General features: G+C 37.8%; 1 protein-coding gene across 1 annotated transcript in view; it reads left to right on the forward strand.

Moving 5' to 3' along the window:
• Positions 1 to 27,342, forward strand: part of LOC128685951 (BDNF/NT-3 growth factors receptor) — a 147,181-nt gene that overhangs the window by 37,730 nt on the left and 82,109 nt on the right. The window contains exons 6-9 of the mRNA XM_070083116.1: positions 7,682 to 7,818; positions 12,916 to 13,042; positions 16,003 to 16,119; positions 18,279 to 18,457. Coding sequence (XP_069939217.1) covers positions 7,682 to 7,818; positions 12,916 to 13,042; positions 16,003 to 16,119; positions 18,279 to 18,457 — 560 coding nt within the window. The remainder of the gene's footprint in view (positions 1 to 7,681; positions 7,819 to 12,915; positions 13,043 to 16,002; positions 16,120 to 18,278; positions 18,458 to 27,342) is intronic.

The following is a 27,342-nucleotide window of genomic DNA, read 5'->3' on the forward strand; positions in this document are numbered from 1 at the left end:
AGGGATTGGCAGAGAGCATGTATAGTCCCTTTATATAAAGGGAAAGGGGACAAAAGAGACTGTAAAAATTATAGAGGAATAAGCTTACTGAGTATACCAGGAAAAGTGTACGGTAGGGTTATAATTGAAAGAATTAGAGGTAAGACAGAATGTAGGATTGCGGATGAGCAAGGAGGTTTTAGAGTGGGTAGGGGATGTGTAGATCAGGTGTTTACATTGAAGCATATATGTGAACAGTATTTAGATAAAGATAGGGAAGTTTTTATTGCATTTATGGATTTAGAAAAGGCATATGATAGAGTGGATAGAGGAGCAATGTGGCAGATGTTGCAAGTATATGGAATAGGTGGTAAGTTATTAAATGCTGTAAAGAGTTTTTATGAGGATAGTGAGGCTCAGGTTAGGGTGTGTAGAAGAGAGGGAGACTACTTCCCGGTAAAAGTAGGTCTTAGACAGGGATGTGTAATGTCACCATGGTTGTTTAATATATTTATAGATGGGGTTGTAAAGGAAGTAAATGCTAGGGTGTTTGGGAGAGGGGTGGGATTAAATTATGGGGAATCAAATTCAAAATGGGAATTGACACAGTTACTTTTTGCTGATGATACTGTGCTTATGGGAGATTCTAAAGAAAAATTGCAAAGGTTAGTGGATGAGTTTGGGAATGTGTGTAAAGGTAGAAAGTTGAAAGTGAACATAGAAAAGAGTAAGGTGATGAGGGTGTCAAATGATTTAGATAAAGAAAAATTGGATATCAAATTGGGGAGGAGGAGTATGGAAGAAGTGAATGTTTTCAGATACTTGGGAGTTGACGTGTCGGCGGATGGATTTATGAAGGATGAGGTTAATCATAGAATTGATGAGGGAAAAAAGGTGAGTGGTGCGTTGAGGTATATGTGGAGTCAAAAAACGTTATCTATGGAGGCAAAGAAGGGAATGTATGAAAGTATAGTAGTACCAACACTCTTATATGGGTGTGAAGCTTGGGTGGTAAATGCAGCAGCGAGGAGACGGTTGGACGCAGTGGAGATGTCCTGTTTAAGGGCAATGTGTGGTGTAAATATTATGCAGGAAATTCGGAGTGTGGAAATTAGGAGAAGGTGTGGAGTTAATAAAAGTATTAGTCAGAGGGCAGAAGAGGGGTTGTTGAGGTGGTTTGGTCATTTAGAGAGAATGGATCAAAGTAGAATGACATGGAAAGCATATAAATCTATAGGGGAAGGAAGGCGGGGTAGGGGTCGTCCTCGAAAGGGTTGGAGAGAGGGGGTAAAGGAGGTTTTGTGGGTAAGGGGCTTGGACTTCCAGCAAGCGTGCGTGAGCGTGTTAGATAGGAGTGAATGGAGACGAATGGTACTTGGGACCTGACGATCTGTTGGAGTGTGAGCAGGGTAATATTTAGTGAAGGGATTCAGGGAAACCGGTTATTTTCATATAGTCGGACTTGAGTCCTGGAAATGGGAAGTACAATGCCTGCACTTTAAAGGAGGGGTTTGGGATATTGGCAGTTTGGAGGGATATGTTGTGTATCTTTATATGTGTATGCTTCTAGACTGTTGTATTCTGAGCACCTCTGCAAAAACAGTGATAATGTGCGAGTGTGGTGAAAGTGTTGAATGATGATGAAAGTATTTTCTTTTTGGGGATTTTCTTTCTTTTTTGGGTCACCCTGCCTCGGTGGGAGACGGCCGACTTGTTGAAAAAAAAAAAAAAAAAAAAAAAAAAATATATATATATAAATATATATATATATATATATATATATATATATGTCGTGCCGAATAGGCAGAACTTGCGATCTTGGCTTAAATAGCAACGCTCATCTTGCCATATAGGACAAGTGAAAATTTGTGTATGCAATAATTTCGTCAAAATCATTCTGAACCTAACGAAAAAAATATATTTCACTGTGTTTGTTTAGTATTAAATTATTGTAAACAAATCTAAAATATATTTAGTTGGGTTAGGCTAAAATAAATTGTTCTTGTTATAATAAGGTTAGGTAAGTTTTCTAAGTTCCTTTTGGTGCAAAATTATAAATTTTTACATCAACATTAATGAAAAAAAAATATATTTAAACGTATAAGAGAAAATTTTAGAAAGGACTTAATTTTAATTTTTAAATGAGTTCTTGCTAATTGACCAGTTTACATATTGGCACGACATATATATATATATATATATATATATATTATGTATATATATATATATATATATATATATATATATATATATATATATATATATATATATACATATATATATATATATATATATATATATATATATATATATATATATATATATATATATATATATATATATATATATATATGCAAGGGTAAGATCACAGTAAACAGTGATTTCCAAAATATGCAAAATAACCACTCTGAAAGAATGAGAAATTCCAAGCGCTTTCGTGACTACCTCACATTATCAAGGAACTATGATAATGTGTGTAGTCACTAAAGCTGCAGGAATTTGTCTATTCTTTCAGAAGGTGGTGTTATATATATATATATATATATATATATATATATGTACATATATGTAGTATATATAGTATATATATATATATATATATATATATATATATATATATTATATATATATATATATATATATATATATATATGTCGAGCCGAATAGCATAATCTTATGATCTTGGCTTAAATAGCAACGTCATCTTGCCATGTAGGACAAGTGAAAATTTGTGTATGCAACAATTTCGCCAAAATCTTTCTGAACTTAACGAAAAAATATATTTCACTGTGTTTGTTCAGTATTAAATTATTGTAAACAAATCTAAAATATATTTAGTTGCTTAGGCTAAAATAAATTGCGCTTGTCATAATAAGGTTAGGTAAGTTTTCTAAGTTCCTTTCCAGGTGCAAAATTACCAAATTTTTACATCAACATTAATGAAAAAAATGTGTCTTGGAAACGTATAAGAGAAAATTTTAGAAAGGACTTAATTTTTAAATGAGTTCTTGCTAATTGACCAGTTTTACATATTCGCATTTGACATACATACATATATATATATATATATATATATATATATATATATATATATATATATATATATATATATATATATATATATATATATATATATATATATAGTATACATATATCATATATATATATATATATATATATATATATATATATATATATATATATATATATATGTATATGTATATACATATATATATATATATATATATATATATATATATATATATATATATATATATATATATATATATATATATATATATATATATATTATTGTAACCACGAACGAGTGGTGTTGATCAATAACAATCACTGCGCTAGCCAGGATTCTGAACCCTTATGCTGTCTGGCCTTGCCTCATGGTAAGCCAGAACCACTCTTTTCGATAGTGCAGTGTTTTGTTGTAATATATGTATATACATATATATATATATATATATATATATATATATATATATATATATATATATATATATACATATATATATATATATATATATATATATATATATATATATATATATATATATATATATATATATATATATGTATACATATATATATATATATAATACAATATACATATATATATATATATAATACAATATACATATATATATATAATACAATATACATATATATATATAATACAATATACATATATATATATATAATATAATACAATATACATATATATATATATATAAATAATATAATACAATACACATATATATATATATATATATATATATATATATATATATATATATATATATATATATATATATATAAATATATAATATATATATATATTATATATATATATATATATATATATATATATATATATATATATATATATATATATATATATATAATACATATATATATATATATATATATATATATATATATATATATATATATATATATATATATATATATATATATATTATATATATATATTATATATAAATATATATATTATATATATATATATATTTATATATATATATATATATATATATATATATATATATATATATATATATATATATATATAGTATATATATATATATATATATATATATATATATATATATATATATATATATATATATATATATATATATATATATATATATATATATATATATATATATATATATATTAAGAAGTGTTATAAGAAGAGCAGTTAGTATATGGAGAGTAAAAGAAAGGTGAAGAGAGTGGTGAGATAGTGCAAAAGGAGAGCAGATGATAGAGTGGGAGAGGCACTGTCAAGAAATTTTAATGAAAATAAGAAAAAAAATTTTGAGTGAGTTAAACAAGTTAAGAAAGCCTAGGGAACGTATGGATTTGTCAGTTAAAAACAGAGTAAGGGAGTTAGTAGATGGGGAAAGGGAGGTATTAGGTAGATGGAGAGAATATTTTGAGGAACTTTCAAATGTTGAGAAAGAAAGGGAGGCGGTAATTTCATGCACTGGCCAGGGAGGTATACCATCTTTTAGGAGTGAAGAAGAGTAGAATGTAAGTGTGGGGGAGGTACGTGAGGCATTACGTAGAATCAAAGGAGGTAAAGCAGCTGGAACTGATGGGATCATGACAGAAATGTTAAAAGCAGGGGGGGATATAGTGTTTGAGTGGTTGGTACTTTTAATAAATGTATGAAAGAGGGGAAGGTACCTAGGGATTGGCGGAGAGCATGTATAGTCCCTTTATATAGATGGAAGGGGGACAAAAGTGATTGTAAAAATTATAGAGGAATAAGTTTACTGAGTATACCAGGAAAAGTGTACGGTAGGGTTATTATTGAAAGAATTAGAGGTAAGACAGAATGTAGGATTGCGGATAAGCAAGGAGGTTTCAGAGTGGGTAGGGGATGTGTAGATCAAGTGTTTACATTGAAGCATATATGTGAACAGTATTTAGATAAGGGTAGGGAAGTTTTTTATTGCATTTATGGATTTAGAAAAGGCATATGATAGAGTGGATAGAGGAGCAATGTGGCAGATGTTGCAAGTATATGGAATAGGTGGTAAGTTATTAAATGCTGTAAAGAGTTTTTATGAGGATAGTGAGGCTCAGGTTAGGGTGTGTAGAAGAGAGGGAGAATACTTCCCGGTAAAAGTAGGTCTTAGACAGGGATGTGTAATGTCACCATGGTTGTTTAATATATTTATAGATGGGGTTGTAAAGGAAGTAAATGCTAGGGTGTTTGGTAGAGGGGTGGGATTAAATTATGGGGAATCAAATTCAAAATGGGAATTGACACAGTTACTTTTTGCTGATGATACTGTGCTTATGGGAGATTCTAAAGAAAAATTGCAAAGGTTAGTGGATGAGTTTGGGAATGTGTGTAAAGGTAGAAAGTTGAAAGTGAACATAGAAAACAGTAAGGTGATGAGGGTATCAAATGATTTAGATAAAGAAAAATTGAATATCAAATTACGGAGGAGGAGTATGGAAGAAGTGAATGTTTTCAGATACTTGGGAGTTGACGTGTCGGCGGATGGATTTATGAAGGATGAGGTTAATCATAGAATTGATGAGGGAAAAAAGGTGAGTGGTGCGTTGAGGTATATGTGGAGTCAAAAAACGTTATCTATGGAGGCAAAGAAGGGAATGTATGAAAGTATAGTAGTACCAACACTCTTATATGGGTGTGAAGCTTGGGTTGTGAATGCAGCAGCGAGGAGACGGTTGGAGGCAGTGGAGATGTCCTGTCTAAGGGCAATGTGTGGTGTAAATATTATGCAGAAAATTCGGAGTGTGGAAATTAGGAGAAGGTGTGGAGTTAATAAAAGTATTAGTGAGAGGGCTGAAGAGGGGTTGTTGAGGTGGTTTGGTCATTTATAGAGAATGGATCAAAGTAGAATGACATGGAGAGCATTTAAATCGGTAGGAGAAGGAAGACGGGGTAGGGGTCGTCCTCGAAAAAGTTGGAAGGAAGGGGTAAGGGAGGTTTTATGGGCGAGAGGCTTGGATTTCCAGCAGGCGTGCATGAGCGTGTTCGATAGGAGTGAATGGAGACGAATGGTATTTGGGACCTGACGATCTGTTGGAGTGTGAGCAGGGTAATATATAGTGAAGGGATTCAGGGAAACTGGTTATTTTTATATAGCCGGACTTGAGTCCTGGAAATAGGAAGTACAATGCCTGCACTCTAAAGGAGGGGTTTCGGGATATTTGCAGTTTGGAGGGATATGTTGTGTATCTTTATACGTATATATTTCGAAACTGTTGTGTTCTGAGCACCTCTGCAAAAACAGTGATTATGTGTGAGTGAGGTGAAAGTGTTGAATAATGAAAGTATTTTCTTTTTGGGGATTTTCTTTCTTTTTTGGGTCACCCTGCCTCGGTGGGAGACGGCCGACTTGTTGAATATATATATATATATATATATATATATATATATATATATATATATATATATATTTATATATATATATAAATATATATATATATATATATATATATATATATATATATATATATATATATATATATATATATATATTGTAGGTAGTAGGTTGGTAGACAGCAACCGCCCAGGGAGGTACTACCGTCCTGCAAGTGAATGTAAAACGACGAAAGCCTGTAATTGTTTTACATGATGGCAGATTGCTGGTGTCTTTTTTCTGTCTCATAAACATGCAAGATTTCAGGTACGTCTTGCTACTTCTACTTACACTTAGGTCACACTACACATACATGTACAAGTATATGTATACACACCCCTCTGAGTTTTCTTCTATTTTCTTTCTAGTTCTTATTCTTGCTTATTTCCTCTTATCTCCATGCGGAAGTGGAACAGAATTTTTCCTCCGTAAGCCATGCGTGTTGTAAGAGGCAACTAAAATGCCGGGAGCAAGGGGCTAGTAACCCCTTCTCCCGTGTAAATTACTAAATTTAAAAAGAGAAACTTTCGTTTTTCTTTTTGGGCTACCCTGCCTTGGTGGGATACGGCCGGTTTGTTGAATATATATATATATATATATATATATATATATATATATATATATATATATATATATATATATATATATATATATATATTGTAGGTAGTAGGTTGGTAGACAGCAACCGCCCAGGGAGGTACTACCGTCCTGCAAGTGAATGTAAAACGACGAAAGCCTGTAATTGTTTTACATGATGGCAGATTGCTGGTGTCTTTTTTCTGTCTCATAAACATGCAAGATTTCAGGTACGTCTTGCTACTTCTACTTACACTTAGGTCACACTACACATACATGTACAAGTATATATATACACACCCCTCTGAGTTTTCTTCTATTTTCTTTCTAGTTCTTATTCTTGCTTATTTCCTTTTATCTCCATGCGGAAGTGGAACAGAATTTTTCCTCCGTAAGCCATGCGTGTTGTAAGAGGCAACTAAAATGCCGGGAGCAAGGGGCTAGTAACCCCTTCTCCCGTGTAAATTACTAAATTTAAAAAGAGAAACTTTCGTTTTTCTTTTTGGGCTACCCTGCCTTGGTGGGATACGGCCGGTTTGTTGAATATATATATATATATATATATATATATATATATATATATATATATATATATATATATATATATATATATATATATATATATATATATATATATATATATATAGAACTGTATTACATAATTTATGAGCTAACTTAACCCGCAGCTGACGATCGGAGCGTGCATGGTAGTAATGGTGACGGGGGTGGTGGTGTTACTGCTGCGTCACCTGAGCCGTTCACGCGACCGTCTCCACCTGGTCACCGACCCCTGCCCAGACTCACCCTTCCAGATCACCTTCATGTAAGTGTCTCACCCTGGGTCATTCGCGAGGGGAGCTGGGGGGTTCACTGGGTCATCAAACTGGATCATCAAGGGTAACCCCCATGTTGCCTTGGTCATAACTGCATCAATTTCAAAGCTTTAAAGTCACAGAACAGTTAATATAATTTTTTTCGGCATATATATATATATATATATATATATATATATATATATATATATATATATATATATATATATATATATATATATATATATATATATATATGTATGTATATATATATATATATATATATATATATATATATATATATATATATATATATATATATATATATATATATATATATATATATATATATATATGTTGTTCAGATAAGACACATATGCAACAGTTAGGTATCTTTATTTCGAAACGTTTCGCCTACACAGTAGGCTTCTTCAGTCGAGTACAGAAAAGTTGATAGAAGCAGAAGAGACTTGAAGACGATGTAATCAGTCCATCACCCTTAAAGTTTTGAGGTGGTCAGTCCCTCAGTCTGGAGAAGAGTATTGTTCCATTGTCTGGAATAATATGGAGTTGAAGTGATAGGATGGAGCTTAATATAGCGCCAGGAGGTGAGACGTAGGTCACTAAACAACCTGTCGGTATTTTATACCATTTTATTGTTCACTCTGTCAGACACTGCAACACAAGGGTATCTTGTGCAGACCTCTCAATGTCTACACTCTACTAGTGACCTACGTCTCACCTCCTCTCGCTATATTAAGCTCCATTCTATCACTTCAACTCCATATTATTCCAGACAATGGAACAATACTCTTCTCCAGACTGAGGGACTGACCACCTCAAAACATTAAGGGTGATGGACTGATTACGTCGTCTTCAAGTCTCTTCTGCTTCTATCAACTTTTCTGTACTCGACTGAAGAAGCCTACTGTGTAGGCGAAACGTTTCGAAATAAAGATACCTAACTGTTGCATATGTGTCTTACCTAAACAACCTGTCGGTATTTTATACCATTTTATTGTTCATATATATATATATATATGCCAAAAAAAAAATGCAGGACAAGCCACGGAGGGGTGAAAATATTTAGCTAAAGACTTCCACCCCCCTTGGCTTGTCCTGCATAGTTAAGATATATATATATATATATATATATATATATATATATATATATATATATATATATATATATATATATATATATATATATATATATATATATATATATATATACAGGATATGATGTAGGGCGAAATGACAGTAGTTTGTTGGATTATGTATTGGTAGATAAAAGACTGTTGAGTAGACTTCAGGATGTACATGTTTATAGAGGGGCCACAGATATATCAGATCACTTTCTAGTTGTAGCTACACTGAGAGTAAAAGGTAGATGGGATACAAGGAGAATAGAAGCATCAGGGAAGAGAGAGGTGAAGGTTTATAAACTAAAAGAGGAGACAGTTAGGGTAAGATATAAACAGCTATTGGAGGATAGATGGGCTAATGAGAGCATAGGCAATGGGGTCGAAGAGGTATGGGGTAGGTTTAAAAATGTAGTGTTAGAGTGTTCAGCAGAGGTTTGTGGTTACAGGAAAGTGGGTGCAGGAGGGAAGAGGAGCGATTGGTGGAATGATGATGTAAAGAGAGTAGTAAGGGAGAAAAAGTTAGCATATGAGAAGTTTTTACAAAGTAGAAGTGATGCAAGGAGGGAAGAGTATATGGAGAAAAAGAGAGAGGTTAAGAGAGTGGTGAAGCAATGTAAAAAGAGAGCAAATGAGAGAGTGGGTGAGATGTTATCAACAAATTTTGTTGAAAATAAGAAAAAGTTTTGGAGTGAGATTAACAAGTTAAGAAAGCCTAGAGAACAAATGGATTTGTCAGTTAAAAATTGGAGAGGAGACATATAAAATGGAGAGTTAGAGGTATTGGGAAGATGGAGGGAATATTTTGAGGAATTGTTAAATGTTGATGAAGATAGGGAAGCTGTGATGTCGTGTATAGGGCAAGGAGGAATAACATCTTGTAGGAGTGAGGAAGAGCCAGTTGTGAGTGTGGGGGAAGTTCGTGAGGCAGTGGGTAAAATGAAAGGGGGTAAGGCAGCCGGGATTGATGGGATAAAGATAGAAATGTTAAAAGCAGGTGGGGATATAGTTTTGGAGTGGTTGGTGCAATTATTTAATAAATGTATGGAAGAGGGTAAGGTACCTAGGGATTGGCAGAGAGCATGCATAGTTCCTTTGTATAAAGGCAAAGGGGATAAAAGAGAGTGCAAAAATTATAGGGGGATAAGTCTGTTGAGTGTACCTGGTAAAGTGTATGGTAGAGTTATAATTGAAAGAATTAAGAGAAAGACGGAGAATAGGATAGCAGATGAACAAGGAGGCTTTAGGAAAGGTAGGGGGTGTGTGGACCAGGTGTTTACAGTGAAACATATAAGTGAACAGTATTTAGATAAGGCTAAAGAGGTCTTTGTGGCATTTATGGATTTGGAAAAGGCATATGACAGGGTGGATAGGGGGGCAATGTGGCAGATGTTGCAAGTGTATGGTGTAGGAGGTAGGTTACTGAAAGCAGTGAAGAGTTTTTACGAGGATAGTGAGGCTCAAGTTAGAGTATGTAGGAAAGAGGGAAATTTTTTCCCAGTAAAAGTAGGCCTTAGACAAGGATGTGTGATGTCACCGTGGTTGTTTAATATATTTATAGATGGGGTTGTAAGAGAAGTAAATGCGAGGGTCTTGGCAAGAGGCGTGGAGTTAAAAGATAAAGAATCACACACAAAGTGGGAGTTGTCACAGCTGCTCTTTGCTGATGACACTGTGCTCTTGGGAGATTCTGAAGAGAAGCTGCAGAGATTGGTGGATGAATTTGGTAGGGTGTGCAAAAGAAGAAAATTAAAGGTGAATACAGGAAAGAGTAAGGTTATGAGGATAACAAAAAGATTAGGTGATGAAAGATTGAATATCAGATTGGAGGGAGAGAGTATGGAGGAGGTGAACGTATTCAGATATTTGGGAGTGGACGTGTCAGCGGATGGGTCTATGAAAGATGAGGTGAATCATAGAATTGATGAGGGAAAAAGAGTGAGTGGTGCACTTAGGAGTCTGTGGAGACAAAGAACTTTGTCCTTGGAGGCAAAGAGGGGAATGTATGAGAGTATAGTTTTACCAACGCTCTTATATGGGTGTGAAGCGTGGGTGATGAATGTTGCAGCGAGGAGAAGGCTGGAGGCAGTGGAGATGTCATGTCTGAGGGCAATGTGTGGTGTGAATATAATGCAGAGAATTCGTAGTTTGGAAGTTAGGAGGAGGTGCGGGATTACCAAAACTGTTGTCCAGAGGGCTGAGGAAGGGTTGTTGAGGTGGTTCGGACATGTAGAGAGAATGGAGCGAAACAGAATGACTTCAAGAGTGTATCAGTCTGTAGTGGAAGGAAGGCGGGGTAGGGGTCGGCCTAGGAAGAGTTGGAGGGAGGGGGTAAAGGAGGTTTTGTGTGCGAGGGGCTTGGACTTCCAGCAGGCATGCGTGAGTGTGTTTGATAGGAGTGAATGGAGACAAATGGTTTTTAATACTTGACGTGCTGTTGGAGTGTGAGCAAAGTAACATTTATGAAGGGATTCAGGGAAACCGGCAGGCCGGACTTGAGTCCTGGAGATGGGAAGTACAGTGCCTGCACTCTGAAGGAGGGGTGCTAATGTTGCAGTTTAAAAACTGTAGTGTAAAGCACCCTTCTGGCAAGACAGTGATGGAGTGAATGATGGTGAAAGTTTTTCTTTTTCGGGCCACCCTGCCTTGGTGGGAATCGGCCAGTGTGATAATAAAATATATATATATATATATATATATATATATATATATATATATATATATATATATATATATATATATATATATATATATATATATATATATATATATATATATATATATATATATACATACAAACATACATATTATATGCAAGAAAAACCACGGGGTTGGAAATCTTTAGCTCAAGTACTTTCACACTTCTCAGTGTATCATCAGGAGCTATGCAATGTTGTAAGGCAAGGCTTTTCTCTTTCCTATGTGCCGGTTATTTGTGGACTGTTCCAGTCACGGTATTGTGCCTTTTTGTTCTTTACACTCTATCATGTTATCTGCATCCTATCTATCTGTCTTTCTTTCATTTCCTTTACTCACCCTAGCCAGACTCTGGGTGTGGACTCAACCATACTCTGACTTTGGACCCAAGCATACTCTGGTTGTGTACCCAGCCATGCTCACTCTCATACAAACACTACTCTACTCTCACCCTAGCCTCATACTTCCCTTGCACAGCCAACATTTCCCTTGGATTGGCCTCCTGGATACAGGAGTTGTAAATAAATCGCAACCTAATACTTCCTTAGCCGCCTCGTCCTCCCACATATTCTGTATTTGACTCAGATCACATATCATACAGGTTAGGTTAGGTAAGGTTTGTCAGAAAACAGGAAAAGTGTTTCCTGACGTGGGTCTTAGTCAGATGATGACCCACCGTTGGAGCCTTTGGTCATCTGACCGAGGTCTTCCGATGGCTTACCGGTCCACCACTTTAAAAATTATATTACATGTTATGCACCATCCCCTTTCCATCCCTCTCCCAACATCTATCCTTATTCGCCCTCTCCCACATTTATATCTGGCCAAGATCATCCCCATCCCTCCCATTCCCACGTCAGCTTTAGTAACTTCAGGTCTACCGGAAGGAAACCATAGATTCTCATTTCCCTCCTGAAGTCTCCCAGTTCAGGCTGACAGATTTCAATCCTACGTATGAACCTCATCCTACGTGATCCTGCGTGTAACTGTCATTTAGAATAGGATAGCAGCACACTGTTGTTGTATCCAGTTTTGATGAATAAAAATAAATTTTCCTTTAACCCTGTGGTTAGACAGGGATACACATCCATTTCACAACCAGCTTTATACTTTCCTCCTCTCCATATCTATCTTTGGCCCATTATCTCATACTATCCGCCATACCCCCCTTTCACCCCCTTCCCTCTCCCCCATATATATATATCCTTGGCCCTGGCCTGGGCCTGTGTATAGAGGAGGTTGTAATAGAAGCAGTGGGTGCATGTGCAGGGACGAGGACTGTCAGAAGAAGAGTGAGGGACTGCAACTGCAAGAGATGATGCCTCTCAGCGCTGACCGTCTCGTCGAGAACCCTGAGTACATGGCTAACGGGAAGGTCTCCCCCTCCAAGCCTAAGGTAAGACACAAGGGACTTGAGAGATGGGGGAGAGGAGTTGAGAGGCAAGGGCTCTCCCTCTTAAATAAATGTTAGGGACAGGAGAAAGGAAAGAGAGAGGCCAGGTTAATGGGAAAAAAAGATGAGGCACTAATATATAATAATAGAGGAGAGGGAGGATAAGAGGCAAGACTAATAGGTAAAACTTCAGACAAATATTAAAATTATTATAATAAAAAAGAAACGCTAAACCACAAGGGGTATACAACGCTGCAGCACAAATATTAAAAAAGCGGCGACAGTTTATTGTTTTCATTATTTTTTTTCTTCTTCTTCTTCTTCTTCTTCTTCTTCTTCTTCTTCTTCTTCTTCTTCTTCTTCTTCTTCTTATTATTATTATTATTATTATTAGTAGTAGTAGTAGTAGTAGTAGTAGTACTAGTAGTAGTAGTACACGTAGTAGTAGCAGCAGTAGTAGTAGTAGTAGCAGTAATAGTAATAACAATTATGAACCAAACCCGTGTGGATCATTCGGCACAAGAAGTAGTCGAGATTCGGTCCTCCATCCAATTAACTCAAGACAAACACCCACGTGAAATTTTAAGGGCGGCATCCAGAATGGGAGAATATTTGAGATGGAGACCAAGGTTGCTTCATAAAGGGGTGAGCCACAGGTTAAAAACGGTTGAGTGGCGAGTACAGCCATCAGAGAGGGTTATGAGGTTATAACAAGGAGTATAAGTCGTCTTACAAGCCTCGTGGTGAGGGAGGGAAAGTTAAGTAGGTAATATACTGTCGACAGTGACATGTGTAGGCGGAGCAGGAGAGGGTTAACAGAGAGATCCACAGGTGAGAAGTTTATATATATATATATATATATATATATATATATATATATATATATATATATATATATATATATATATATATATATATATATATATATATATATATATATATATATATATATATATATATATATATATATATATATATATATATATATGTATCTATATATATATATATATATATGTATCTATATATATATTATATATATATATTATATATATATGCAAAACAACCACTCTGAAAGAATAGAGAAATTCCAAGCGCTTTCGTGACTACCCACATTATCAATTGATAATGTGAGTAGTCACGAAAGCGCTTGGAATTTCTCTATTCTTTCAGAGTGGTTGTTTTGCATATTTTGAAATCACCTGTTTACTGTGATTTTATTGCATATATATATATATATATATATATATATATATATATATATATATATATATATATGTATGTATGTATATACAAACACTGATCTCTGGCTGAAGGAGACTCGAACCTACGAACCTTAGGACAAGGTACGCAGTGCTTTACCAATCTACCCACACTGGACAATACCTTGGCGTGTGGGTAGATTGGTAAAGCGCTGCGTACCTTGTCCTAAGGTTCGTAGGTTCGAGTCTCCTTCAGCCAGAGTACAGTGTTTGTGTATATTCCTTATATATATATATATATATATATATATATATATATATATATATATATATGACAGAATTAAAATTGTGTATGCAATAATTCTAGATATTTAGAAAGTTTTAAGTAAAGTTCTTCATTAGATTTTCGAAATCAAAGATGAAGGATCTTCGCTGAATCTATATATAAGGAGCAAAAGTTATATGTATTTAAAAGCAAAGAGGCTTGAGTAATTGTCTTCATCTTAGTCAGAGACAGAGGTAAAGGAGAGAGCTGAAGGTAGAATTAGTGGTTATATTAGACGGTGGAAGGAGTTAAAAATATTGTATAGGGTAGTTTCAAGTAATTTTTTTTTTCAGACTATATTTAAAAAAAAAAAGAATGCTTTTATTTGCAGGAATTTCCCCATTCACTGTCTTGCCAAAGATTATTACCAACCAACGCAGCAAAAGAAAAAAACCTATAAACATAGACCTCCACATTTCACTTAACATATCTCCCTAGACATGCCAGCAACACCATCCGTTGCAGTCTAAGATACTTTCAGTGTTTTTTATCATTTGCAAGTTAATTATTTTCTGAATGATGTATTCAAGTTTTTCGGTATTTGAGGTACAATAAATGTCTTGAAATGCTGTTATTTTTCCTTGTTTACTTAGTGAAGATAAGACAGATCAGTCCAGTGTGATGGTCACCATTGACGAATAAAAGACACTTGACAGAATAAACTTTAGTTGAAAAAGTTATCTACTTGTTCAGCTCTACACAGAGTGATATGTTGCCACAGTGATAGACTCTTCTGGGAAAAAAAGACACAAATACATCGCAATGTGATCTTATACTGACAACGTTACACCCACGCAGTGGGTTGTATCAAGTCACAAACGGATTTGTTTGATAACTCGACGAAGTCCACTGTGTGGGCTAACCGTTGTCAATAAAGAATCGCATTACAGAGCATTTGTGTCTCTTTTTTTCCCCTTCCTGTCCGAATTTTATTCCACTTTCACTCTGCTGTCCAGTAATTATCTCTTTTTTTTTCCACTTGTCCTCACTGCGTCATGTCAATTCCGTAACATTAAGCTTTTTTACTCTGTAGTTTTCTGTTTTTTTGTTTTAATTTGTCAGGCTGTTTTGAGACGCATAGAAACATTGCCCAAATTTTTGTGGTAAATGTTTATTCAATTCTAATTAGAAACAAATGTCCATTTATGAATCACCAGCTAATTATTTATTAATTTCTCTCCTCTCTCTCCCTGTCTCTCTGTCTCTCTGTCTCTCTGTCTCTGCCTCTCTGTCTCTGTCTCTGCCTCTCTGTCTCTGTCTCTCTGTCTCTGTCTCTGCCTCTCTGTCTCTGTCTCTGCCTCTCTGTCTCTTTCTCTTTCTCTCTTTCTCTCTTTCTCTCTTTCTCTCTTTCTCTCTTTCTCTCTCTCTCTCTCTCTCTCTCTCTCTCTCTCTCTCTCTCTCTCTCTCTCTCTCTCTCTCTCTCTCTCTCTCTCCTTTAGGCTCGAGTTATTTCCTGCGACAACGTCAAGTTCGTCACTGAGCTTGGAGAAGGAGCTTTCGGCCGAGTGTATCTGGGACTGCTGGATGACGGCTGGGGAAGACCCAGCCAGGTAGCGGTAAGTATCCGCTTAGTTACCACTTGTCAAAGGCACTTGTCGATAGACACTTGACCTGTGGTGGTGTGAGTGAATATGTGTATGTTAAGTTGTAATTTGGTCCTAAGCACATGTCGATTACACTAGGCCTGTTGTATGACTGTGTGTGTGTGCGTGTGTGCACGCTCGCCTAGTTGTACTCACCCAGTTGTGGTTGCAGGGGTCGAGTCACAGCTCCTGTCCCCGCAACTTCACTGGCCGCTACTGGGTCACTCTTCCCGCTCCATGAGCTTTATCATACCTCTTCTTAAAGCTATATATGGAGCCTGCCTCCACTACATCGTTTCCCAAACTATTCCACTTCCTGACTACTCTGTGACTGAAGAAATACTTCTTAACATCCCTGTGATTCATCTGATTCTTCAACTTCCAACTGTGGCCCCTTGTTGCTGTGTCCCATCTCTGGAACATCCTGTCTCTGTCCACCTTGTCAATTCCTCTCGTATTTTATGTTATCATGTCTCCCCTCTCTCTCCTGTCCTCCAGTGTTGTCAGGTCGATTTCCCTTAACCGCTCCTCGTTGGACATACCGTGTGTGTGTGTGTGTGTGTGTGTGTGTGTGTGTGTGTGTGTGTGTGTGTGTGTGTGTGTGTGTGTGTGTGTGTGTGTGTGTGTTTCCTGTTATCCACGTACATTTTCATTTCACTATGTTTCGCTCAAAAGATGAGTTTTTATGGTCTTCGACTTCGGGAGAAACGTTGTCTAATAGAGACTTGTGGAGAAACGACACACGTTGCAGAGCAAGACGTTACTTCCAAAACGTTTCCTTCTGTGCTGAGTTTTATTGAGAAGTGACACGATATTGTTTTACGCAGACCGAAACGTAATCCTAATGAGTTTGTTCAGAATATTGTATCATTACTTCCACACCTGCTACATCTGCCAAACCTATCACACATGTCACACCTGTTACATGTCACACCTGTCACACCTGTCACACCTGTCGGCCTTGTCATATCTGCCACACATGTCACACTTGTCACATCTATCACGCCTGTCAGTATTACATGTGGTAAAATCAAAGATACTGAGGGTTAAACGATGTTTAACCCTCAGTGGGGCTTCATTACACGACCTTTTACCCACACTGGGACTTTTATGAAAGTTTCTCCCATACCTTACATAAACACCTGAAAAGGCCTTTCCATGTGGGTTAAACCAGGCATCATAAAGCATCATTGAGGGCGAAACGTTGTATAAGTTACCACATGTATCAGTATTAACCACACTTGTATCTGTATTACCCACACTTGTATCTATATTACCCACACTTGTATCTGTATTACCCACGCTCGTATCAGTATTACCCACACTTGTATCCGTGTTACCCACACTTGTATCTGTATTGCCCACACTTGTATCCTTATTACCCACACTTGTATCCTTATTACCCACACTTTTATCTGTATTACCCACACTCGTATCAGTATTTCCCACACTTGTATCTGTATTACCCACACTTGTATCCTTATTACCCACACTTGTATCTGTATTACCCACACACTTTTATCAGTATTACCCACACTTGTATCTGTATTACCCACACACTTGTATCTGTATTACCCACACACTTGTATCAGTATTACCCACACTTGTATCAGTATTACCCACACTTGTATATGTATTACCCACACTTGTATCTGTATTATCCACACACACTTGTATCAGTATTACCCACGCTTGTATCTGTATTGCCCACACTTGTATCTGTATTACCCACACACTTGTATCAGTATTATCCACACTTGTATCAGTGTTACCCACACTTGTATCAGTATTACCCACACACTTGTATCAGTATTATCCACACTTGTATCAGTGTTACCCACACTTGTATCAGTATTACCCACACTTTTATCAGTATTACCCACACTTGTCTCTGAATTACCCACACTTGTCTATGTATTACTCACACTTGTCTATGTATTACCCACACTTGTCTCTGAATTACCCACACTTGTCTATGTATTACCCACAATTGGCTTGTCTCTGAATTATCCACTCTTGTCTTGTATCTGAATTATCCACTTGTCTCGGCTCTGAATTACCCACACTTGTCTCTAAATTACCCACACTTGTCGCTGCATAATCCACACTCGTGTGAGTTTTACCTTCGTCAGGTGAAGACGTTGAAGAGTGTTGGAGTGGAGGCTCGGCAGGAGCTGGAGAGGGAGGTGGAGCTACTCAACAACCTCAAACACAAGAACATCGTCAGCTTCTACGGCGTGTGTTACAACTCTGATCCTCTGCTGATGGTCTTCGAATACATGGAACACGGGGACCTCAATAACTACCTCAGGTGAATAAAAGGCACAACACGTGGGACCTGAATAATTACCTCAGGTAAATAAAAGGCACAGCACAGGGGACCTCAGTAACTACCTCAGGTGAATGAAAAGACTGGAACAATGTACAAATAACAAATTTCAGTCTCCTGAGTGCAGGTTACTTGTGTGTGGTGCAGGTGGGTGATGGTTAAGTTAGTGGGTGGTGGTTAAGTTAGTGGGTGGTGGTTAAGTTAGTGGGTGGTGGTTAAGTTAGTGGGTGGTGGTTAAGTTGGTGGGTGGTGGTTTAGTGAGTGGTGGTTAAGTTAGTGAGTAGTTAAGTTAGTGGGTGGTGGTTAAGTTAGTGAGTAGCTAAGTTAGTGGGTGGTGATTAAGTTAGTGAGTAGTAAAGTTAGCGGGTGGTGGTTAAGTTAGTGGGTTGTGGTTAAGTTAGTGAGTAGTTAAGTTAGTTGGTGGTGGTTAAGTTAGTGGGTGGTTCATCGTTCATAGTGGACTAAATTAGTGGGTGATTCCGAAAAGTTGGTGAATGAGACACATGTGCAACATTTGTGTATCCTCCTCCCTCCCCAGTCACCGGGATACTCCAGGTGTTGCACATGTGTCTTACACATCTTGTCGATACTGAATATCATTAAAGTAATGATTCTAAGAAGAGTCGTAATTAACTGTCTGATTGACTGTTTTTGCGTTCTGCCCCCTCCCTCTCTCTCTCTCTCTCTCTCTCTCTCTCTCTCTCTCTCTCTCTCTCTCTCTCTCTCTCTCTCTCTCTCTCTCTCTCTCTCTCTCTCTCTCTCTCTCTCTCTCTCTCTCTCTCTCTCTCTCTCTCTCTCTCTCTCTCTCTCTCTTACTCGGGTTTTTTTTTTTACAGGGTTTGACAAGGTTAGGTTAAGGATCCTTAGCTTTATTGACAAGCTATTTACAGGTTAAGGATTCGCCATCTGTGGGCCAGCATTTTCATCTGGTCAACTGACTTTATCTCGTTGACATCGTAATGCTGTACGAATGTGTTCCATACTCGAGCCATCCTGGGGATAAATTATCTCAGATGAAGTGATGTTCTGGAGAAGGGTACAGCCAAAGTGAAGTTGCTGCTTTCTGCCCGTCTTGTGGTATAAAAGCTTGCTTCACGCTGTCCTCGAAGTGGATCCAAGTCTGGTACTTCTACAATATTGGCCTTGTACATAACAGTAAGGCCACCCACATCCCTCTTGTGTTGAAAGCAGTCGCAGATGAGAAGGGGGCAGGCGAACCAAGAAAGTGGAACATACTAAAGGTGTGAGCTTACTTGTACCTCTTACAAAATCTTACAACCCCTGCTGTCAAGCAGATGCGAGATACGGCGAAGTGCTGTAAGCTTCCTGGCTGCCTTGTTTGCAAGATTTACAACATGTTTTTTCAAGGTCAGTTTGGAATTAAATTTCACCCCAGGGATATCAATTTCTTCCCCAGGTGCCAACACCCTCCCATTCATCCTTACTACTGCACCAGCATTATCATCTTGGTGCCTAGAATTCATCATCATTTGTGTTTTCTCAGGTGCAAATGTCTCTCTCTCTCTCTCTCTCTCTCTCTCTCTCCCTCTCTCTCTCCCTCTCTCTCTCTCTCTCTCTCTCTCTCTCTCTTTTTTTTTTTTTTTTTTTTTTTTTTTTTTTTTTTTTTTTTTTTTTTTTATGGTTTGACAAGGTTAAGGATCCCTAGCTTTATTGACAAGCTATTTACAGGTTAAGGATTCCTAATTCTTTATTGACAAGCTGAGCTGTATTACCTACATCAGCTCATTTGAAAGCATTTTTATTGTTATGAGACATACAAGTAGGGAACAGGATGAAGTTGGAGCCATCTGTGGGCCAGCATTTTCATTTGATCAACTGACGTTATCTCGTTGACATCATTATGCTGAACGAATGTGTTCCATACTCGAGTCATCCTGGGTATGTATGATCTCTCTCTCTCTCTCTCTCTCTCTCTCTCTCTCTCTCTCTCTCTCTCTCTCTCTCTCTCTCTCTCTCTCTCTCTCTCTCTCTCTCTCTCTCTCTCTCTCTCTCTCTCTCTCTCTCTCTCTCTCTCTCTCTCTCTCTCTCTCTCTCTCTCTCTCTCTCTCTCTCTCTCTCTCTCTCTCTCTCTCTCTCTCTCTCTCTCTCTCTCTCTCTCTCTCTCTCTCACTCTCTCTCTCTCTCTCTCTCTCTCTCTCTCTCTCTCTCTCTCTCTCTCTCTCTCTCTCTCTCTCTCTCTCTCTCTCTCTCTCTCTCTCTCTCTCTCTCTCTCTCTCTCTCTCTCTCTCTCTCTCTCTCGCTCTCTCTGTTTCAAACTTTCTTTTACCAAAATTGTCTTTTTTCTGTCTTCTCTTTTAGCTTTGTTTCATCTCGTATTTCTCTTCTGCTTATTAAAAAAATATCCACTGTCCGCGTTTCTCCTTTTTCGTTTCTCTTATTACTTTTCTTTTCATTCTTCGTAGCGTTCAGTGCATGACATCTATCTTTCCTCTTCTGTTATCCTCCCCACCATCCTATCTCACTCCTCACATCAGCTCTCATAGTGTCTTCTGTATTTCGTTTTTGTACTCCTTCATCCCTTCGTTTTCTCTTCCTCTTCATCTCTTTACTATTTCCACTTCTCCCATTCACCTTATCTTCATAGTTTCATGCCTCCCCTTCATCTCCTCTTTATCCTTCACCTCCTCTTCATTGCATCTTCACCTCCTCTTCATCCTCTCCTCAGCTCACCCTCGTCACTATAATAGTCTAACATAACGTTCACAGAACGAGAAGACGGCTGCAGATCAATCACCCAAGATGCTGCAGCAGCAGCAGCAGCTGCTGCTGCTGTTGCTGCTGCTGCTGCTGCGACTGCAGCTGCTACTGCTTCTACTGGGCTGCTGTTGCTGCCATTGCTGTTATTTTTGCTGCTGCTACTCCTCCTGCTGCTATTGCTGTTGCTGTTTTTTTGACAATGACAGAACGATTATATAAATGATGGCTCACAAACCACGACTCTCCACTTGAACACTGGAGGCTAATTGACAGCAGACTTTTCAAGAAAGTTGCAAAGAAATTTCCCATTCTCCTCTCTCATCCAGAAATGATAAAAAGAAAAACACTTTTACTTCCTGTTTAATCACATCTGTCACATGCAACAGTTTCAATAATCTTAATATAATAATAAAAACTTATTTCACATCCAGCGTAATTTCACAATTTAATAAAAGTATTTTCCGGGCTTTGCCATTTTGTTATTGAAATAGTTTTTTTTTTTTATGTATCCTTCAAATGAGTAATTTTTGTTGACTTCGTAATGGGCCGGTGAGTATTTATTGGGGAGAAAGAGGAGCAGTGATTGATTCAGCTTCACTCCGTCATACTTCAGAACTCCCTTCTGGCATTGATATATCTGTCCTGATGGCTTCTTAATTGGGTTTAACGCGTCCCTTTATGCCCTCCTTCCCTACCTAGCAAGGTCACAAGCCTTGTCAAGTGCCCAGGTTCCTTCTAACTAGGAGCGACTTGACAGTACAACAAGGACACCTTCCAGAAGAACAACAGAGTTAGCAGCCTCAGTCCAGCAAGTAGTTTCGTCAGTGTACACAAACACAGTTTTCGTGGCAATTTAGGTTTCAGGAAGGCTCCCGGCGAGGACAGTAACCAACAGCCCTACCCAACAGACAGCGCCAACAACCTCTTATGTCACACCTCGACAGAGAAAAAATCTGGAATCAAATTAATTAACATCTGCCAAGACGCACCTCGCCGGCAAGCCGTTATCAAGAGTCATTGATTTCTTTTAAAAAAAAATATGTTAATGATGCAGCATCAAGCACTGAGTCACAGTATAACCTCTGACGAGTTAGAATAATACAGAGTTGTAAAATATGTATTTAAAGTAACTGATAAACAGGTACTAAACATTGAATTTAAAAATGACACTAATAAGACTAGGCTACCAGAAAGTCCTATATGTAACTAAGCTAACAATGAAAAAAAGATAAACTATAAAATTAGATGACATAAGACAAAGTTAACGGAGAAGCAAGAACTCAAGAGTTAAGTAAAAGTTAACCAAGAAAAAACAGCTCACGTCAGGTTGGCCTAAAATACCTAGAAAGAAATCACAGAAATTATTACTAAGTTAACAGAAAGAAGAGTAACATAGAAATTACAAAAAGAATATTCAGTTAACACCAGATATTCCTAGAAGCAACAACTGTACAGAGCCATCGTTGCCACCAACACCAGGGATGATAACTGAGACACATGTGCATCATTTAGGAACATAAGAACGAAGGAACACTGCAGCAGGCCTACTGGCCCATGCGAGGCAGGTCCAAGTCTCCTACCGGCTTAAGCCAATGCACCCAACCTAGTCAGGTCAGGTCACCTTGACTTAAGGGAGGAACACGGCAACCGTCCTGGCAGCACAAGCTAATCAGGTCCAACTCACACCCACTCATGTATTTATCCAACCTATTTTTAAAGCTACACAACGTTCTGGCCTCTATAACTGTACTTGGGAGTTTGTTCCACTCATCCACAACTCTATTACCAAACTTTTGGGAATCTTTGGTGATGAAACGTTTCGCCAGCCAGTGTCTTCTTCAGGCCAATATATAGGAGATTCCAAGAAGTTGCAAAAGTGTCTTATTCTTCAACTTGTTAGTTTTCTAAGCCATTGACCTCACAATACTAGACTTGTGGAGGTGTGACAGTAACGCCACCAAAATGAGGTCACCCACTGACTGACCTAGAGAAACCGAGGTCAACTGTGTGGGTGATCAAATTGATGGGGGTGTTTCCCGATGGTACGTAAGACTGGTTAAGTTGTCGCAAGCTTCATTCAGCTTAATGCTCCCGAATGTATATATATATATATATATATATATATATATATATATATATATATATATATATATATATATATATATATATATACACTCTGCATCAAAGTACGTAGTATTTTGTTATAAATATAATTCATAACAGACGGGAATGACTTGTATCTTCTCAAGACTATAATTTAAATACTAGAATCCTTGAACATTCGGGAGCATTAAGCTGAAGAGAGAGAGAGAGGTACAACCTCTTTAGCTGGAATGGGGACCCTCATCCTCAGAGAAGACAATAAACGTACCTCAGGGAAAACTCAAAGCTCTCCCCGGAGCTGTTTGAATATTTTTCTTCTCCTACCACCCCCTATATTTTATATTCTATATGAACATTTATTAATAAGCATAATACATTTGCAGAAAAACACAAACATGAATACAATGGTACAATATTAAAGATCATGAATTTCCTCCAGCTCCTTCGAAGCCAGACGCGAGCCAAGTAAGAAGCAAGCATTTCCCCACTGGATGGCTATGCTGAGGCACTGGAACATGAAAGTGGCTGCCCTTGGGTCCCTGGTGGTGTCGATGAGTCTGTAACCCAATTCTTTAAGGAAACGTGTGGCATTATTTCCCCATGATCCCAAGGTCTCTGATCCCACTGGGACAAATTGATTCTGTTGGCTTATGTCCCTGTACTTGCTGATCTTGTACTCCCTGTGGTCAGCAGCTCCTTGTCGCCCCACGCTGTGATGGATATAGGTGTCAGCCAGTGTGGACACACAGGTATAGTCCCATGCTAATTATTATTATTATAATCAAAAAGAAGCGCTAAGCCACAAGGGCTATACAGCAGTCCCATGCTAAGAGCTTGCCGTTCTTCCAAGGATAGATGGTGATACCGTCGGGGTGGTTTGCTGGGTTGTGGGTATTGTTGGCTGCTAGTGATCGGGGCTCCTTCTCGGCTGGGCATCCAGCTGTAGCAAGGGTTCTCTTTATGATGTCATTGACCTCTTTGTGTCTTGCATGCCAGCCCTTGGTTTTGAAACAGTTAAGACCATGTAGACCGTATTGGTCTGCTTGCTCTTCGCCGCAAATACACATATATTCTGTGTGAATTGGGGCAGCAAGGCGCAGAGCCACTGCAATACGGAGGGTTTTAGGGTCGCGTCGCTTTCCCATTGCCGATATGGGAACTGTTTGGAGGAAGTCCCCGGAGTGAGGTGCGCTCACAGCCTGGAGACGGGCAGTCTTCCTATCTGATGTTGCAACCCTGAGCATGTTGGCAAGCACCTTTTCAGCGATGGGGCCATCCCACCTTGACTGTTTGTGAGCCAGTGCTGCACTAGGGTTTGGTGCTGGACCAGCAAGAGTCTCCCATTCAGTGATGGCACTGGCATATATATATATATATATATATATATATATATATATATATATATATATATATATATATATATATATATATATATATATATATATATATATATATATATATATATATATATATATATAAACATGTATAAAAAAATGAAAAGATGGGGTGGTAGGGAAGTGGAATATTCAAATGGCTTCAAGAAGAAATCCAAGTATTCTTCCTTGAAGCCTTTTTATCCACTTCTTCGAGGCTATAGGCCCCACAATTTACACCAGAGGTGGACCCCATCCTATTTGTGTATATATGTATACATACATATATAAATACATATGGTCTCGTGTGTCACACAGCAGAAAGGAAGTATGCCAGACATGAGGAGGTCAATGACATCATAAAGAGAAGCCTCGCCACAGCCCGTTGCCCAGCTCAACGGGAACCCCAAGTACAGAGGTCTGATGGAAGTCAAAAGCATCCTGATGGAGCCACTATACTACCCTGGAAGGATGGAAAGCAGATTGCCTGGGACTACACCTGTGCCGCCACATTGGCAGACACCTACTTGTCATACTCCGTAGTGGAAGGGGGTGGAGCTGCCAGCCACAGGGAGACCCAGAAGATCCGAAAATATGAAGTACTTCCCCCTTGCTATAACTTCATTCCAATAGGGTCGGAGACCCATGGTGCATGGGGCAAGTGTGCTCTAAAGTTCCTCAAAGAGCTGGGTGAAAAGCTCATCATAGAAACCAAGGACCACAGGGCGACCGACCAGCTTCCTCTTTCAGAGACTCAGTGTTGCGATCCAGAGAGGAAATGCCTGCAGCATCCTGGGCACGCGGCCCACCGCAGGGGAGCTGGACGAAGTATTCGAGATGTAGCTCTGAGTTACCTATGTTGTTTTACTTTCTGTTCTATTTTTCTGAATGTTTGGCCAATGTATTTTGTTTTTAAATAAAACAAACTTGAAATATAGGGGGTAGCAGGAGAAAATTCTCAAACAGCTTCAGGGAGAACCTTGAGTTTTCCCTGAAGCAAGTTTATTCTTTTCTCCGAGGATGAGGGTCCCCAGTACAGTTCTAGATGGGGTTGTAAGAGAAGTAAATGCGAGGGTCTTGACAAGAGGCGTGGAGTTAAAAGATAAAGAATCACACATAATGTGGGAGTTGTCACAGTTGCTCTTTGCTGATGACACTGTGCTCTTGGGAGATTCTGAAAAGAAGTTGCAAAGATTGGTGGATGAATTTGGTAGGGTGTGCAAAAGAAGAAAATTAAAAGTGAATACAGGAAAGAGTAAGGTTATGAAGATAACAAAAATATTAGGTGATGAAAGATTGGATATCAGATTGGAGGGAGAGAGTATGGAGGAGGTGAATGTATTCAGATATTTGGGAGTGGACGTGTCAGCGGATGGGTCTATGAAGGATGAGGTGAATCATAGAATTGATGAGGGGAAAAGGGTGAGTGGTGCACTTAGGAGTCTGTGGAGACAAAGAACTTTGTCCTTGGAGGCAAAGAGGGGAATGTATGAGAGTATAGTTTTACCAACACTCTTATATGGGTGTGAAGCATGGGTGATGAATGTTGCAGCGAGAAGGCTGGAGGCAGTGGAGATGTCATGTCTGAGGGCAATGTGTGGTGTGAATATAATGCAGAGAATTCGTAGTTTGGAAGTTAGGAGGAGGTGCGGGATTACTAAAACTGTTGTCCAGAGGGCTGAGGAAGGGTTGTTGAGGTGGTTCGGACATGTAGAGAGAATGGAGCGAAACAGAATGACTTCAAGAGTGTATCAGTCTGTAGTGGAAGGAAGGCGGGGTAGGGGTCGGCCTAGGAAAGGTTGGAGGGAGGGGGTAAAGGAGGTTTTGTGTGAGAGGGGCTGGACTTCCAGCAGGCGTGCGTGAGCGTGTTTGATAGGAGTGAATGGAGACGAATGGTTTTTAATACTTGACGTGCTGTTGGAGTGTGAGCAAAGTAACATTTATGAAGGGGTTCAGGGAAACCGGCAGGCCGGACTTGAGTCCTGGAGATGCGAAGTACAGTGCCTGCACTCTGAAGGAGGGGTGTTAATGTTGCAGTTTGAAAACTGTAGTGTAAAGCACCCTTCTGGCAAGACAGTGATGGAGTGAATGATGGTGAAAGTTTTTCTTTTTCGGGCCACCCTGCCTTGGTGGGAATCGGCCAGTGTGATAATAAAATAATATATATATATATATATATATATATACATATATATATATATATATATATATATATATATATATATATATATAAATATATATATATATATATATATATATATATATATATATATATATATATATATATATATATATATATATATATATATATATATATATATATATATTATATATATATATATATATATATATATATATATATATATATATATATATATATATATATATATATAAATCGTATTTACATACATACATATGCATATATACATATACATACATACTTGTCAAACTTCCTTGAGATGTAATCTGCTCTCTCATTCCTTCCTTTCTCCTAATTGTTTTTTTTTCTTGACAAAAGATTTCCGGTTTGCCGGCTGTATTGTGCTTGGAGATAGTTGTTTGCTGCAAGTTGCCAGGAAATAATTTCCAGAAATTAGATTCCGAGAGCTAATCAACCCGAAAAGAAAGTTTTGCTTTCCAAAGCAAGCTTGCTTAATTCCACAGTTACTTTTA

Source organism: Cherax quadricarinatus, chromosome 9 (genome assembly GCF_038502225.1).
Source record: "Cherax quadricarinatus isolate ZL_2023a chromosome 9, ASM3850222v1, whole genome shotgun sequence".
In the NCBI taxonomy this organism is placed as follows: domain Eukaryota; kingdom Metazoa; phylum Arthropoda; class Malacostraca; order Decapoda; family Parastacidae; genus Cherax; species Cherax quadricarinatus.